At 43.6% G+C, this 18496-nt stretch overlaps 1 protein-coding gene across 1 annotated transcript in view; it reads right to left on the bottom strand.

Moving 5' to 3' along the window:
• The window catches only part of XPR1 (xenotropic and polytropic retrovirus receptor 1), a 119888-nt gene extending 101637 nt beyond the window's left edge, over positions 1–18251 (bottom strand). Inside the window, exons 1-2 of the mRNA XM_069789732.1 lie at positions 17956–18251; positions 10434–10485 (exon numbers count right to left, since the gene is read on the bottom strand). Coding sequence (XP_069645833.1) covers positions 10434–10485; positions 17956–18024 — 121 coding nt within the window. The 5' untranslated portion in view covers positions 18025–18251. The remainder of the gene's footprint in view (positions 1–10433; positions 10486–17955) is intronic.
• Positions 18252–18496: the final 245 nt, after the last annotated feature.

The following is an 18496-nucleotide window of genomic DNA, read 5'->3' as shown; positions in this document are numbered from 1 at the left end:
TTCACTTTCTGTGGCTTCACCACAAAGATGACATCTGCTGAAAAGAACAGTATTAAAGCTGTGGCAGGCTCCCCATTGCTGATGTATTGCTAAAACTCACACCCGATATGGGGTATTTTTGCAGGATCTGAAGTGCTCACCAGAAACAGCAGTCACCTTACAGCCAGGATTATTATGGCAGATGGGGCTGATCAGGTGTGCCAAACCCTACAAGCTCAGCATCCTGTCTCTAACCTCTCTGCCTCCAACTGCTCAAAATTTCATTCACAATCCATATTTTACTGACTTATGTGAAACATGAAGTTTTAATAAACAAGTCTTATCGACATCCTACTAATTAAATCTGCACCATAAATGAATGTCATGTGTTAAGAGCATCACCTACAGCACCTGAAACCCACAAATGCAGCCTCTATATACACAATTACCACTTGCGAGCACTGATGTTAATCCAGTTCCATCACAGAAAAGAAAAAGGCGTTCTGACTTTTTTTCCTTTACCCTCCCTGGGAAGCCTTCTTGCCTCTAGGCAATTCAGTGAATTATAACCTCTAAAAGGCTTCAAAAGGACACAAAACTTCTAAGAAATGTATTCCTGCACCTGTGTTCACCAAGGTCCAAGCAGAACCAAGCCGTGACCCAGGCTTCTAATGGAGACGTGTGTTCTCCTGTGGCTGGGCAGGGGAGAAACTGAAGCTTTGCCTTGGATTGCTGCAGAGCTCAAGGACCGTTTGGCATATACAAAAGACTATGAAGTAACATGGAATGCCCATATCAGGCTCTCAGATTATTTATTTCCTTGCTTTCTAATTGCTACTTCTGATTAGGCAAGACAAAGTCATACTAAAACACTGAAGTACAACAAGCCAAATTCCATTAACCTATTTATAGAATTTACCTTATAGGTACATCAGCCAATCCTGCTCATTATCACCTCATTTTACTGCATTGCCTGTGACTCACTCCTACAGCTGTGCTCATAAGGGAGCTGCCTTTAAAGAGCATACCTGGGTTCACAGATTAGCAAACACACTGTAAATGCCGCTGATGCCCTGACTCACAGCATTAAAAATACAAAGATATTCACAACGAACTCATATAAATGACCAATCAGCTAGAACAGGAAACGAGGAGAACAAAGAATGGGGGTTTAGACCAATGATGCCCACTTTTCCCTATAGCTGACATGTTATGGGACTGACAACTAGACAGGCTGGTTGGTACTGAACTGCTCCATCTAAGCAGAAGCAAGGAGCTCAGCAGAGCTGTCCTGGAGAGCTGCGCAGGGACAGGACACCAGCAAAGGCAGTACGAGAATAGCAGCCTTGGCCACATGTCAGAACAAGTCTGCAACTTAGGACAAGATAGGTCCCGAGTTAACAGCGCGCTCGTGCTGATGTTTTCAGCTTCTCTGCACTTTGCCCCACAAATACGTTAGGAGCATTTATAAAGGCATGCTAAGCAATTACAGCAAAAATAAAACCAAGATTATAAATACAGTTTGGATGCCAAATTTGCCTCTTTTTGCTATTTAGAGCTCACATTTCAGCATGCGTAGAATTCTCACACACCCCAAAATGTGTGCCTGGAGCAATACAGCACATGCAAAATAAATTGCATTTATATTGGTATGTTATGGCATGCAATTTCCCTCTTCCCAATCACACTGCCTCCCTCTCTTGCTAAGTCAAATAGCCTGTCAGCTTCTCATCAGGAAGTAGAAATTGGTTTTCTATCTCCTAGGAGATAAACAGGGCTTCCCCCCTCTGGAGAGGGGAAGTTGAGCTGTTGAGTGCACAACGCAAGAGCCAGCGCCCGCAAACAGGCAGGCTGGGGTGTGCTCACCCACAGGCTTTGCACCATCCCAGTGGCACTCTGTGCCCACTGCAATGCCAGTCACCTTCCTGGACAGAGCAATAACTACTTTAAAAAGTAGATTTGTATATTTTCCTGCAGGGGTTTTTTTGTGATTTTTAGCTGAACATACACAACTGACTCACAATGCTGCTGCCTTACAACTAAGGAGCTTTAGGTACTCTTGTCATACCATGTGTTAGTAAAATATCCTTTATACCTCTCTGCAGTTTTCTTGAAGCTACACCTCTTCTCAGTTCACAGGGCAACAGAACCGTAGGATCGGACTTGTACATTTAGGCTGTACTAATTCAGGAGAAAAAGGGTTACCACACTCAACAAAAGTAGCATAAAACAATCTAAAATATATTAACTAAATGGCCATATAATACATGGAATAGAATTTTAACTCTTTTTTTAACTGTGGCTTTGTAAAACTAAGATGCTGTAATTTTGTAGTTTTACACTGTAACTAAAGTTAAAGATTATGTATTTACAAAAAGCACAATCACATTTTAAAATTAATTCATTATCTACTTGTACTAAAAAGGGGTCAAGCTGCAAGGCAACAAATACACTGTAAAAAAAACCCAGGTGAAATACACAACTAGCCTTCATTTTTACTTCAGGAATCAGCAAAACGAAACATGGCCAGGAGTGGGTTGACTTTTCACCACATCCTTGCTAATTTTAAAATTATGTAATCAAAGAGACAGACCTTCTCAAGTTCAGAAGCCATTATTACGATAGCCACTGCATGGTATGGCCTTACAGCAGATTAAGGTAACACAACTGAAAGGACCGCTCTAGCAGGAGGATGCCCAGGGACAGCCTTTGCTCCTCCACCACATCACACAGAGATGTCAGGACTCCACGGGATATTGGCGGGTTGGCCACTCTTCTAAGGCACCTTACAAGCAGCTACGATGTAGAAGAATGAGATTTCCTTTCAGGGATATTCTGCTCATTCCCTTGCCCACAGCATGCATTTTTAAAGGGAGAGAGAAACCAATCAAATTTAATTCATATTGCATTATTCACCAAGTAGCTATAGTCTCATCCAAAATCTTAATTGTCTAATAATTCAAATCACCTATTTCAAACACAGCTCCAAAGGAATGACTAGAAAGCCAGAGGCTGCCTCCTACACAGACACTAAATCTTGCTGTTAAGATGTCTAGTGCAGTCTTTTTTTGAAACAAAGCAATAAATACTGGCCTCTTGTATATACACATGCAGTGCTTCTTTGTGTCTACAGCCAAAATGCTGTCTGATATTTCACTGTTGTCTCAGTGTTGATAGTGCAGTGCTTCGCTGAAGTCACGGCTGTCTGTCAATCTTCCAGCTTTGTGAATCTTTCTACTTTCCAGCCCTCAAGTTTTGACCACTAACATGAAACCTGGCACATACCAGTTAAATTACGAGCACTGTTAATTCCTCTAACCACTAAAAAGGTAACAGACTGGCATTTTTAAATTCCTTGAAAGCAAATGCAGGAAGGAAAAAGGGGGGGGAAAAAAGGCACAGTTGAGCATTTCTGATATTGCTGTTACCCTACATATATCATTAAGGAATCATCTATAGCCCCTCTGTAGCTGGACTGATAAGCAGTTTGCAGACTTGCAAAAGAAACCCGCCTCTAGGTGCAGCCCTTTCATATGGACCAGCCTTGACTACGAGGTCCAGCTTTCACTGTTACCTCCTGAGCTACATCCAGCTCTTTAATGATCCTGGGTTCAATAGCTCTTAGTACTCAATACCAAAGGATGCTTTAGTAAAGAAAAAAAAGGTACAGAACAAAATTACAAAGCAATTAACTGCCCGTCTGTAAGCCTTGAACCTATACTCTTTGGCACACTTAGGGCTCAAGTTCTTCACCCAGTGTGAATGCCTCAAAGCTCTTTGAGCTGCTGAGGAAGTTACCCAGAACACACCGGAAGACAGAGGAAAAGAAAAAAGGCTTGCTCAGCAACAACACGAGCTTCCCAGCTCATGCACACAGATGAAGTGGCATATCAGCCCAGGAGCTGACCATGGGGCAAATGGAAAGTGTGAGGAAGTCCAGCATTTCCACCAACCACAAACACAAGCTTCCTTCAGAAAGAAACAGTAATCCAGACAATCAACCTGCTAAACTACTTCCCACCACAACCTTCTTTGTTACCCTGCATGGTCCCACACCAGCCCAGAGGCCCAGGGAAGCTCCCGTCTGCACCAGAGGTACTCTCTCACAGACTTTCTTTCTGGAGCAAGTAGTTTCTAACAACTGAAAGGGTTCACAGCCAAGTGCAAAAATACAAACGAACTTGCAGCCCACAGGAACCAGCACCTGTACCCAGCCAGGACCCTGAGCGCACCAGTCCCTTGGGGCAGCAGCAAGGGCTGCTCCCAGCTGCCAAGACGGTTCTGAACGTACTCCAGTGCCACAACTTGAGAACTTGTGATCTATACAACAGTAACAGAATCAAAACTTATATTAGCCAGTAGTCTGCACTATCAACAAGTTACTCTCAATCACTCCAGCTCTGTACCTAACCTGACCTTTATTCCACACCCACATTATGCTAATTAATGGTTAAGCAGAATTCAATCACTCAGTACTCAATACCTCTGAGGAGGACACTATATCGACAGCATAGGTGGGTCTGCATTACTCTGAATGAGCAGAAAGTGGCATGCATTGGTACAAAGCAAGCACCACGGTCAATCTCAAGGCTGACTTGCTGCGAACACTGCTTTTGACAGCAAAATGACTTTTATGTGAGAACACAGTACACTACATTTTCATATAGGCATCTGTGCTCCAAATATTTTGGTGATCATACAGCTGTTCTCTCACACTACTCTGCACCCTCCTACAACCATATGCACTGTTTACCTTTCAAATCTTATTGCCCGAGGGTAAGAGAAACCAGACATCACCTCCTTCTCTAAATGCTGGTGTGCAGCCAAGTTCTCCTCCTGTCCACTGTTTGCATGATCTGGAAGCTAACATTTTCAACAAGCCCAATAACCTATTTTTCTATAGCTAGGCCAATACCCAGCATCGGGTCTCCAACTGAGGACTGTCATGGAATTTTTTTTTTTTTTTTTTTTTAGTTTACACACTAGTTATAAATGTGGAGGCCTCCAGACTGAATTACAATCTGCACAGAATCAAGGACCAGCATCAAGGGTGCAGGACACCAACCTTCAGTCACACGTGTCCTTCAGAAGGACACCAATTCCCTTTATGGGTGTGCAACAAGATAGCAAAATAAAGACAAAGCATTCACCTGCTTGTGGCAGCTTCACGGTAGTTGATGTGAAGCAGTTCTGTTCAAGACTCCCTTAAGCCTCAGCATTCCCATGTAAACAAAACCTCAACCCGCTACAAAGTAAGCTTATGCAATTGGAAATAAACATTTATTCTGAAATAAAAAGAAGACATCCGTATACATACAGACAAACCATAAGCCTTTGATCAACCCTACAAAGCATGTCTGCATATAACAAACAAAAATTGTCAGCCTCATAACTTCCTTTGGAAAAAAAGAATGTGATTTCCCACACCCTGCTTATTCACTAAGATTACTTACCACCCTAAAGAATACTATTTTATTTATTTAGTAACAGAAATAAATCTAAACTAAAGATTTGTAGCTGTCAGTTGACACGGTAAGTGCATTACAAATGAAAGCAGAAACAAGGGTGTAACCACACAGGATGCACTGCCAGTGCTGGCACTCTCAGGATGTCCCAAACTTGCAGCTCTTGCTTTTCTAATCTAGTGCAAGTAAATAGGTGACGATACAGATTACAAGTACCAGCAAAGGATCTCCATTACCACTAAAGCTTTTCCCCTACCAATCAAATCTTATTTTAACATCACCTATTCATTTTGGGTTTGAGTTCTACCTTAAAGCACCTGTACTCCCCACTCCTATGCTGTTACACCATTCCAGCCCCACACAGCCCTTCAACCAGCAGTGATCCTCGTTCAGAAGGTGCCACTGGAATTCAGGATTGGTGTTAAGTGGAATCAGTAATCTCCATAATAAGAGGATACAACAGAACGCTCTTGTACCATTTGATATTACAACAACAATGTTTGTTTACACAAGTATTAAAGGGAGGTTAAATTTCAATATCTGAAAGACAAATATTCTAGGAAATGATATTTAGAGTGGACCCTGCCCATTCGAGCAGATAATCAGAATGAATAATTTACAGCCACACTTTCATCTCCACTGCAGCTGAGAAGAGCCGCATCGTAAGGAGCTTGGGGAGATGCCGACACATCTGCTCACCAAGTGGAATAATCGGGAGGACTCCAAGCAACAGTGGTCCAGTAACCTGTTTTACTTAGGTGACAAATGGGACAGGAAGCAGTGGGAAGAATCAAGAACGCGAAAAAATCAACACACTCGGGGAGGTCAGTATTTCATGCTTTTGCAATACTGGACATTCTGCCTCAGAGAAAACAAGTGCTATGCTGAGTTTTCACCTCTAAATTGTCACAGATTCTTCCTAAAGGTAGCTCAGGGTCAAGGAAGGCTGCCTGCTCACACTGGCATGCTTGCATGCAGGCCTTCCTGCTGCGCCATGAGGACTCAGAAGCCGAGAATAACATCATTGCAGCATCAATTCATCCAGACTGCTCCGGTAACAGTAAGCCCCACATAGCAAACAGCTAACAAAGCAAACACACATCAAAGAATTCTCCAGAAATTCAAGCAAGTCCCATCATACAGCCAGGAATCAAGCATCATTTGATACTTCTTCTAGTGATGTGTATGAGATTGAATTAACAGACTAAACACTAATTTTGTACAGATGTTGCTCAAGTGGAAGGATGGTGCAAGTTTCATCAGGGAAGGCCTTGTAAAAAGATGATGAGCATCTGGAGGAGTAACACTGGCATATAGAAAACTGTCATTACAAAGTACACAGGCAGGAAAAAAAAAACATATCTTTGATCAGATTAAAGAAATCTATGTGTACAGCTAGCAACTGCCAAAAAAGACATGCATACAATCTGGTATAACTTTCATGAAACACAGGGAGCCACAGCACCTTGCAATAGTGTCAGGGGACAGCTATAAACAATTTCCTCCTCTCATACAGCCTTGACACATTTTGCTTATTCACATCTACAGGGGTTTTGGTTAACATTGCAGTCTGTGTTTATTACCTGAAAATAGGAAAAAGCAGATAGATATAGGTATGATTCAATGTAGCACAATGAGAAGCGTCACCATATAACCAGATAATAAGCAGAGTAAAAATTGCACAATTTAGAGCCAAGATACTCTTCACAGCAATACTTTGTCCACTAAAGTAGCACTAGGACCATCAGCTGCAGAGCTTAAGAGTCATTCTGAAGTCAGCTGTGTTTACCCACGTCCCAACCACAAACAGGAGATTCCTAAATACAAAGCCAATGAAAACTATTAACAATGGATGGTTCAGCTATTACCTGTCTTGCCTATTACTTACAACATGCCCTGGTTGGGTAGCACTATTTTATCGTTGTTTTAAAGGGTTTCCAAAATGCTTCCAGCATACTACTAAGCCATACAAAGTATTTCTGTATGTATACAAATTTTACCAACTGACATAGTAAGCAGCCTGCAGCAGAAATCTAAGAAACTCATTCACAAGTCCTGAATTACACATCCAGCTGAGCAGAGTAAGAACTAGGAATAGCCTCAGCTTTGGTATACAAAACTCCCTTTTCTTCACAGTCCAATGTATTAACCGAAGATTAGCTTTACAATATATGTAAGGTAAATCAAAAACAACTGTGTGTGTCTACAGTGTCTGTGATCAACTAGATCAATTAGAAAATGGGTTTTAGTTAGACCAGTCTAAAATGAGATTCCATTAGCCTCATAGTGGAAAACTGAGTTTCAGTAGCACGCTCCTGTAGGTTCTGTGCTAAGCTCAAAATAACACAGAAGTATCCATCACAAAATCCATATTAAACTGAAAATATGCAGGACAACAGCCAGGCCCTGACAATAGCTGCTACATCCTCCACAAAGTTCAAGGAACTTGCTCCATCTCCTCTGATAGGGACTAGAGCAATGTTTTGGGCACAGTTTGTATGCAGTCACACACTAACCCTGCCCTAAGGCTTCTACGAACAAAGGCAGAAGGGCTTTAAGGAGAAAGAAGCGAGCAACAGGAATGAAGAAATACCCAGTGTTGACTCATTTCCAATACAAGCCTTTCCTAAAGCTGTAGCTCATGGAAAGACATCTGCCTTCCCTCTGTCACCTCTGCACTCCTATGGGCAACAGCAGAACAATCCACTGGCTCAGACCTGCCCGTACAAACAGCTCAGTCACTCCAGCGCAAATAGTCTGGCCCCATCCTGAGCAACACACAGTTTTCAGAGAGGAACCCAGAGACTAAAAAGCAAAACAGAGCCTAAGCAGAGAATAAGAGAGGGAAAGAACACACTGAAAACAAACTTAAAAAAATCCAACCACCATGCACATACTCACATTCACTTAACGAACAAAAGGTGAAAGAATTGGTATAGCTGCTCTCTACTTAAAGGTGATTCAGGCAAGACAGAGTTAAATATGAGTGGTTCAAGGTGGTTTGGATTACTTTGTTCTCTACAGTACAGAGGAAGAGACCTGATCCACAAAAAGTGAACAGAACATTGTTCTACTTATAAAAAGTGTCTTAAGTCATTACTTTCCTTTTGTTGAGGTTCTGAAAGCAAAGGAGGCATAAGCGCAAGTTAAAATTCTTTTAACATTTAAAAGGGCATAAATATAATAGTGTACCATTTTATTCCTCACCATCTCTTCCTTTGCCAAGTATGTTTACACACAGACATCACAGCACATTGAAAGCATTGAAAAAAAGAAATCAAAATGCTGAATTATAACACTTTGGAGTTTTACGGCTAGCAACTCAAAGTCCACCTTGAAATCCTATGTACCACAAGCAAAACCCAGTCACATTCAAACATTAGACTACAAAATTTTATTAGCACAGACACCATTTGCTCCCATTGCCAATAATAAACTGATGGACAGAAGAAAGAAAAATCTTGTAAATGCTCCAGTCTTCCATAAAACTAATGCTGTATTTTCAACAAAATTAGTAAATTCTCTTAAAAAGTTAATACAGATAGTCAGTTTGGCCTACACAGAACACTTCAGTTCCTCTTAGCTAGAAAACTGGTTTTATGCTGTCGGGGAGAAAGGTTTGTGCATAGGTTTTAAGCAATTTCATCACTCAAAAAAATAAAGCACCATTTTCCTCTTTTGCTAGTATACCACTGGCAAGTTTTCCTCAGTTTTCCAAGGATAACCCATATATTTTTAGATGATACTATGACCATAACCTTTAAAAATCTAGTTCTAGGACCTGCACTTTAGGGAAAAGGATGATTGATTTAACAAAATTAGCAGGCTGAGTCAAGTGACCAACTAAGTATCAGGTTAAACCTAAAGATTATACCTGCCTGAGCATTGCTTCAATGAAGTTTTCAGCTTAGATTGTGCCTCTGAAGAGTATAAGGAAAGATTGCCCCATCACACACACACTTAGTCTATTAACTATTGCAGGTTTTGTTTTAAAATTCTAATCAAAAAGCAGGTAGAATTAAATCAAAAAAATTAATCTTCCACATTATTTTAACTATGTCATACCTCATTTCCCAATTCTAATTGACACAAAGAAAGTAGTTAATTAGCTAACATTAATAGTGACTGGCATTATTCATGTCAGCCAACTGCCTACACTAGAAGCAGCAGTTGTTCTTCTGCTCTATAAACATGCAAGAAAGAAGCCCAGAGCCACATTCAAAGAGTTTAGTGAAATTAACATTGCACTGCAATCAAAGTGAAAACAGCAAAGGTAAGGAGGTTAAAAAGCAGTTTGAAATCCACATGAAGGGCAAGAAAGTAGGGAGTGAAGCAACATAAAGGCAAAAACTATTCAGCACGTCAAAGACAACAAAAGGAACAAGAAAGATAAAGAAAGTAACGGGCTCTATTGAGAAATTTTGCATAGATCATCACTTAATTAAACAAACTATTCAAAGTGCAGTGAGCTTAAAACCAAATGCTGTACTAAAATAATCTAGAGAACTCAGTGGCAATAAACACAGGCAAACAAGAAAATATACTCGTGCACATACGAGAAGTAGCACAGCATTCAGGGAGGACACAGAACGCAAGGACGAGACTCTTCCAGTTCAAATCACCAGTAAAAAACCAGGAACCAGTGTATCTCTAGCACAATTATCTCCCGAAGTGGCTAGCTGTCACAGAAAAACAAAGGTCTATTCTCAAGTGATGAAGAAAGTACTTCCACCAGTGAATGCCCTTATAAGCAAGAGGAATCCAGCTGCTGAAGTCCCAAACTATACAAAGACATTTATTGTCCTAATGACAGAGGACAAAGAGTTCCAACAATCAAAAATAGCATGCAGGCTGTGAAATGTCAGGCATTTGCTCATCAGTATATTAAGTTTACCAATTTAGGAGGACAGAGGACAGAAATGTAGCAGGACTATTGTGTCCAGCACCCAATGCCAAGAAAAATATAATTCTCAGTTACAATTTGCTTACCTTCTATAGAAGGGGCCTGGTCCACAGCTGCATATAACATCTCCTTCAAAGCCTGTAAGGGAGAGGGAGAGAACAAGGAATACAGTTAGTATTAAAAAAAAATTATATTGTTTTGATACACCTGTTTGAAAACAAAAGCAATTAAAGCTCTTTTATCCTCCAGACTGACACAGAAAGCTATGGTACGTGATGTCAATACTATCACATGTATTTATATTAACAAAAGAAACACAAGTTCATGTTTACTGACTGTTTTGTCTAAAGCCTGTTACCTTACTAATCTATAAAATTTATTCCAACTGTATCTTTCAACATTTTCCTTTGGAAAAGTGTTTCCCGGCTGGTAGGATGTTGAAGGTTTTACATTTAGAAAAAAACAAAACAAACAAAAACTGTTGCATGACACAGAAAGGAGTTTGTCAAGGCAAATGGAGGAAAAGCAGCCTCAGGGATTTCTTATCACAGTTATATAGGAGTACAGAACTACACATACATTCTAAAAGCTGAAGACAACATGACGAAGGAGATTAGAGAACCAGGGGTGACGGCCTCCTCTTGAGGTGGAAACTGAAGGACAACACTAACACCAGCCAGAATTATTTAACCAGGTCTTCAGGTCTTAAAGGCACCGTGAGCTACCTCCCAGAGACCACAGAAACAAGCCACTCACCTACGCTCAGACTGCTGGTGCAAGAGAAGAGCAGTGCAGGCAGCAGGACCAGGAAGCAAGGTGGTCCTACAGCTAAATATCAAGCACCCCTGGCAGTAACCCCTTCCATTACCAGAGCCAGGAGGGAGGCACCGCATCAGAAACCTCATCACTTGCAGCTCCTTTTCAGAAGACCTCTTTTCAGGCAGTTATTAAGATGCTAGTATTATTCCAGCCGTAGACTAAAGATTTGCTTTTTCTCACATCCGAAGCGCAAGGAAGAATCAAATAAACTGAATTCAGATCAATGGCTGAAAGAATAGGTTGAACCATAATTTTGGAGCTAGAAGCCACCAAAAAGGGTCCATTCCTACTGCCAAGTGATTTGTTTACACACACCCCACATCACTTGATAAAGACAGGCATCTTAACACACACACTGCACATGAGTGTTCATCACATGCAGCTGCTGCAAAAACTAGATTTTATTCCCTCAGTTTTGAACCCACAGAAGTCTAACACAGAGAAGTCATTCAGGTCTTTCGAGTTCCTGTCTGTTCTGTCCGTTTCCCAACATATCCTATACTTCTATAATCCCATACCTCTGGATTTACCAGCTTGTGTGCCCATCTGTGTGTCCCCCTGCACCAGTCAAAACATCACAGCCTAAATAACAAATTCCCTAATATCCTCAAGGCAAAACCCACAAGCTCAGCAGCTGGAAACTCAGCACTGTTGATACATGGCAGTTAGGATCCTGTTAAGTAAATATAAGGTCTAAAGGACATGTCTGTTTATTACAAGATATCCTAGATGGCAGGCTACACCAGCAGCTCAGACATCTCTCAAAGGTCTAATTCCCGAGTCCACAGAGGTCTCAACAAAGGTCACTTGCATAATTGTTTTCCCAACTGAGCCACTACTGAATGATCCTTGTTCCAACGGCACAGCTCTCCTCTACCCTTGGTGCTTTTTTAAAGTTCCTCCTGAACACTGCCCACTTCAGTCCTTTTCCCTCATGACTCACTGGCCAGCAGCGCATGATCTGCCTCCATGCACCAAGTGGTCAAAAAGCCTTTCCCCTTTTTCATCCTGCTCGTCATCCTCACCTACCTGTAACTTTTTCCATGAACCACAACCACACAACATAGGATAAACAAACCTGAAGAGACAGCAAATTGAAAGTCACTATAGTAAGAACTCCATTCCTTAACCCACCCAGAGGTAAACTTGCAGTGTACTTCCTATCTCTGGTTTTATCAGTCACTTTTAAAAAACAAATTAGAAAGGACAACACCACTGACAGTTCTGTGCTAAACAATCTTGAAAGCTGAAGGTGTCGGTCATCCCGCAGACCTCTCTCCCCATGCAGACTGACACATTACAATCTGGCAGATTTCGCTGCTGCTTACCTGACCTATATAAGTAAACCAATAACCTGAAAGTGAAAGGCTCAGTGCTCCTTCACACCTAAAGTATTTAGTCCTCTAGGTTACAGAATTTTGGAAATGATTGTTTCAAAAGATTACCCACCACTGTCAAATGTTTAAGAATTACTCTTTCTGCCCTCAAACTAGACAAAAAGGGTTACTTCCTTACTTTAAATTGTGCTAGTGATACACCTTGCACCCACAGCAAACTTGATAAACGTGTATCACAGAACAACAACAAAAAAAAAGGCAGAATGAAAACACACTTAAAAATGGAACTGTCAGATCTTAACAGTGAACAAATTCAAGGACAAAAACCTTAAAACGCTCAACCAAAACCATTGTTTTAAATGAGTAGCTTTCAAACCGCTTATGCTCTCCTAAGCTCGTCCGCTAAACACCCAGAAGGACAAACAGTGAAATAGCACAACAGATTTGTGTCAGGAGGTGGCAAGCCTGGGTGTGAACTGCCTATCATGAAGCAGGCTTTGACGAGCAGAATTGGCCATCTCCCAAAAACTGAAAGCCTGTTTCTGGAAGAGAGACTCCAAAGACAAGCAGGCTACCTCAGCTATCAGTTTCGTTTTCCCCACCTACTTCCTGCTGGAGGTTGTGTCTCAGAGAAATGATTTCTAAAACTCAGCAACCTGAGTTTGCCTCCAAAGGCAAAAGTACTCAAAACCTGAAGTCTCCTTAAAAGGGAAGTCACCTGCTTGTACCTTTTACCCATCTCTCCCATGAACTTTGCACCTGTAATAACTCTTCTGATTCTCCTCCTTCCCCAGATGCTGCAATTTCAAAAGTATTAAGCACTTTTTCTTTAAAAATACCATCAGACTTCTGCATCCAGATAAACAAATTCAGGCCAAATTAACTGAAACAAAACTACCATCTGGCAACTGTAAAACTCCACTGAATTTCCATCAACCAGACATGTAGACGTACACTTACATTTAGAAGTCTGAGCAGACAAACCAACGCTCTCCTCTTTCTCCTAAAAAGCACTCCAGAGGTGGACACGAGAGCAAAGGAAATCTGCAGCATGGTTTGTGGATAAACAGAGGACTAGCAACCCAACAATTTCACTGCATCAAAAAATGCACATTAAATGCAGTGAAGCACGCTCTTAGCAAAAAAGCATCAGCTGAAATTCATCTAGGAGTTACCTTAATTTGTTCAGTACTGACTACGTGAAAAAGAAAATTCTGTTGTCTGACACAAGAAGATGGGACTTTGTTTGGTTTCGTATTTTATCTTTACACCACAGGACCTGAAGAGCAAATGAATGGTCCAAAACTTAAGGTTTTAAGACAGGAAGTCCACTGAAGCAGTGCATGCCGCAGCAGTAATTTAACTGGCTAGGAAAAGGCTACTAACTTAACAGAAGAAGATACACTGCCAGATCCCCTAAGACAAGGTGAGCAAACCTTTTCACTGCCACTGCCAGGGTCAGGGCACATCCACAGGTCACTGCCTGGCTGCACGGCCAGAACCTGTCTGCTCCGCACTGTGGACGCAGCAGCCGTGGGAGCCGAGTGCCCAGGTACGTGCGTGAGGCAGCCAGCACCCCACGGACTGGGCAGGGTGAATGATCCTCTGAAACAGCTGCTCCCCTCTGCTGCGGTTTTTGCACAGAGGAGGTAGTGGGTGCAGAAACTTGAAACGTTACTCCTAACAAATAGGAAGTTTTCAGACGACAGCCGTTGAAACCAGGACCAAAGTTGTTTAAAACTTTGGCATGTTTGGCGTTTAACATAATTTACAAGCATTTCCACAAATTAAGCATTTGTCAATACATTGTTTTAAACTCAATCACATCCAGGGAGCAGCCTGATAATGACACTCAGTACTTCAACAGTAAAAATGCCCCTTTACATTGGGATTATGTGCTACGTTATTGCCACCGGTCCTCACATAAAGCCCTCCCGACCATTTGCACTGATTGAGGCTTCAAGAACCATCAACTGGGAACGGAGTTTGCGTAGTAAACGTGACATAAAATTTACATGCTTTCACGCAATCTTCAGAATGGAAATTTGGAATGGAAAGTCAAATCAAATCAATCAACCTTTGCGTAAAGCTCCATGTTAACATTGACTCAGTCATGGCAAATGTCTTTGTGAAAGGCTGAATGAAACAGAATAGCATACGTCATCATTTTTCTTCTTTTCTACAAGCCAAGTGCTCTTTCTCAAAAAGCAGACGTACAGCAATGGTCACTGCAGAGCTTTTGCTAAAAGAAAATAAGACTAAGTCATAGCTATCAAAGTATACCTTCTTTTTGCCTGTTTAAAGAAAAATTAGTGGATTTTTCTCTCTCTAAAGCTCTTACACTGACCAAGTATCTGCCCTAAGCCCAGGTAACTTCCATACTTCCTACAAGCACAGTTATAATACTTAAACAGATTACTGTTGGAAGGAAAGATCACATTAATGGTAAGAACTTTGAGGACTGTAAATTGTTAAAGACCATCTGAAAGTGAAACTACGTTTTTAGGTATTCAAAACACAACAGTCTTATTCTTCCTGACGTTATCAGCAACAGATTACACCCTCCTCCTAGTTTGACTGGCAATTTATGCGAGGCAAAGCTTCTCGTAGCCATGCTCACTGTGCATCCCATCAAACCAGAGACACATCACCTGGTGAGGATCTCACAAATTACCTGGGTCTTACCACACTTCGGGGCTGACTGCATCAGTCACCTGCTCTCCAATGGAAATAACTACAAATATCAGATCAGAAAAATAAGATGACTACATGTAAGCTTTATGATATAGAATGACTTCAAGAAAGCAATTTCTATACCATCTTCTAGTCCTTTCATCAGCATCATGAACTTGACACGGGAAGTCCCTGGAAACAGGAATAATCTTTTCAGAGTTAAAATCCTACACAACAAGATCATTCACTCTGAAACAGTGCTTGATTACTGTTTTAATTAAGAAGGAAAAGAGATAAACTGTCAGATCAAGAAGCATTATAATGCTATTAAATATACAAATAATTTTTGAAAACTTTACTGTGATGCATGCTGTAAGCAATACTGCACACAAGTAACGCAAGCAGCATTCAGTCTTATGTTTGGTAATCAACAGCTCGGAATTTTTGTTGACAAAGGAGGGCTGTATGCTTTTTGCCTCAAGTATAATCAACAAGTAAACTGAGGTAGCTCTGGCCTTTTATGCACCGCACCCACACGACCACCAGTTACTGAATAATAAATGCCAGACTATTCCATTACTGTAATATGCATGAGCCGGAGGCTGACTCACATTCAGCCAGCTGCAACAAGGGAAACAAAGAGTTTTGAAACTTATTAGTAAAAAGGAGGGTGGGGTTTTTATTTTCATTCACTCTAGGTTAAGCTATCTATCCAAGGAGGCGATTACTTAAAGTCTAGAAAGAGTAACAGCTTGAAGGAAGTTTTTACTGAAATCTACCTTTATTTTAAATTGGGATGGAGGAAGGGAGAATGATATAATAATACTGTCCTAGTTAAAACATCTGAAAATTAACCTCCTATAATGAAAACAGTGGCCAATAAGCAGCAGAGTTCTTCACACATTAATCAGGGTGTCATAGTTCACTGAGTCTCCTTTACCCTCCCCCTACATCTGTCTGGTCAGCATGCCGCCAAATCTTTCACCCCTCTATTTCCTCCTTGCCTTCCCTTCCAACCTACCTCCAATGCTTCTCTTAGGAAAACATGCAAGTTTTCTGTTTCCAGGAACAGAAAACAACTCTCGCACGGATAACCCATCGGAGACATGATGCAGAACTAAGCTGGTACTTTATCAAGACAATGGTTTTCCTCCTTCTCAAAGACTGATGCATTATTTGGTCATCTAGTTCTACAAAAAACTCAAGGAGATCACAATTTTGTTCTAAAGTCCAATCTGACTGCCATTTTTATTTAAACATCCATTACTTTGCAGTCAGGCAAAGGAAAACAAAGGAACGGTGAAAAAGGCAGACATAAACTTTTCAAATTCAACATTATAACAAAGCAAGCTAAGATAAATGTGATTTTCCTTGCAAATGCAGACAGATTAATAGAGATACTAGAAATAAATTGCTATTATAGTCCTAGAGAGAAAATACAGGCCTTCAAATGATAACAAATGTTGTATGGTTTTGACTGACTCAATCAGTCAAGAAGTTTTGCTGATCATGGCTCTCCTATAATCAGCCTTCCGTTGTCTAGGCTTAATTACTACTTGTGGAAAAGACCGAAATCACTGGCACCAACCACTTTTACTGCTAATGCTGAAATAGGAAATAGTTTCACTACAAATAACCACCTTGGGCTTCATCTAGTTAAACTGAAGTCAAGCACCACTATGATAAATGTGAAACTAAGCAATCAGTGTGACCTTTAGAAAGCTGGCATAATAAAAACTGAAAAGCTGTATTCTGCAAATAATTCATGATTAATGCAGCAGAACTTTGTGCAAACAGTGTTCCTAAATGTCCCAATTCAAGCGGTTCACCTGAAATCAAGTATGAAATAGTGAGATGCAAAGCCTCGCTAGCCTCTTAAGAGGAAAAAAAAAGAAGGCGGCAATCGATGCCAGGTTTACTGCCCTGTGTCGAGTCACTCAGGTAAGCGGTTAGCGTTACCAAACCAGACTGTGGCCCTTCACAGGGCAACGCTTGCAGGGAGGGAAGGCTCGGCCTCCAGCTAGAAGGTGGTGGGTGCCGTGCTGCCCAGCCAGCTCGCCCGTCGGTCTCGCCCTTGGGAGCCGCAGATGGAGGCTGAGAGCCGCCTCTCAAAGTCACCCCTCCTCTGCCCGCCCGTGCAGAGAACTGGCGGTGGTGCTGAAAAATGACTGCTGCCGGGAGCAGGGCTGCGCCGAGGGCTGCGGCCGGCCCCCGGGCCGGGTCCGGAGGGGAGGATGCCCGGCAGCCGGGCACCGCACAGCCCCGCACTGCCGTCCCGCCGGCTCCGCATCTCTTCTGACCTTTGTCCCACGCCAGAAGGTTACAGGCAACAATTAATTAATTAGTCGGCCACCCAGCGCTTTTCCTCCGAGTGGTCCCAAGCTTTGGGGGGGGACGGGGACGGCAAGAGCCGTAACCTCTTCCCCCCCCCCCAGCCCCGCGACGGATAAACACGTTGCTTTGACACCGTCCTCGCCGCCGAGAAAACCAGCGGGAAGCTGCCGGCCGCCAGACACCGCCGCCGGGCAGGGGAGCTGCCTCGCACCCCCTCCGCACGGCCAGCGGCCAGTATGCTCCGGAGGACACCCGTGCCGCTCGGGCGGCGCTTCCCGGGCACCCACCACCCTGCCCCGAGGAGACGCGGGGGACCGGGGCTGGCTTCACACACGCTCCCCCCAGCCCGGCGCCGAGCCCCGCTCCCCGCCGAGCAGCACGGGGGGAGCGGAGCGGAGCGGAGCGGGGCGAGGCGAGGCGAGGCGAGGCGGCGGCGCGGCCCTACCTCATACTGGATGTACTGCTTCCGCCACTCGGGGGTGATGTGCGCCGCGAGGTGCTCGGCGAACTTCATCCTGCCGCCGCCGGGCCGGGGCCGCGCTCGCTCTGCGCCCGCGGAGCCGCCTCAGCGGCGCTCGGCTGCGAAGGGGCCGCCGCCGCCGGCGGTAGTGGGGGGCGGGGGGGGGCCGCCGCCACACATGGGCCCCCGCCCGCCCGCCCCTCCACTCCTCAGCCCGCCTCGGGCCTCCTCAGCGCCGCCCCGCCGCTGCCGCCGCCGCCTCCGCCGCCGCCGCCGCCATCTTCCCCGTCCCGCCGCCCCGCCGCCGCCTCCCAGCCGTCAGCCGGCCCGACAGCCAACCGGCCGCCGGCAAGGCGCCATCGCCACGGCAACCGCCGCCGCCGCCCACCGCCGCGCGGGGCGGGGCGGGGCTGAGGGCGGAGGGGCGGGGCGGAGGGCGGGCGGCCCCGCCCCTGCCCGCCGGGCCCGCGGGGGGGGGGGGCGAGGGGGGAGCGGTGGCGCCGGGGTTCCCCCAGCCGGGGACGGC

This window comes from Haliaeetus albicilla, chromosome 8 (assembly GCF_947461875.1).
Source record: "Haliaeetus albicilla chromosome 8, bHalAlb1.1, whole genome shotgun sequence".
In the NCBI taxonomy this organism is placed as follows: Eukaryota; Metazoa; Chordata; class Aves; order Accipitriformes; family Accipitridae; genus Haliaeetus; species Haliaeetus albicilla.
This window is presented reverse-complemented; position numbering and strand designations above follow the sequence as displayed.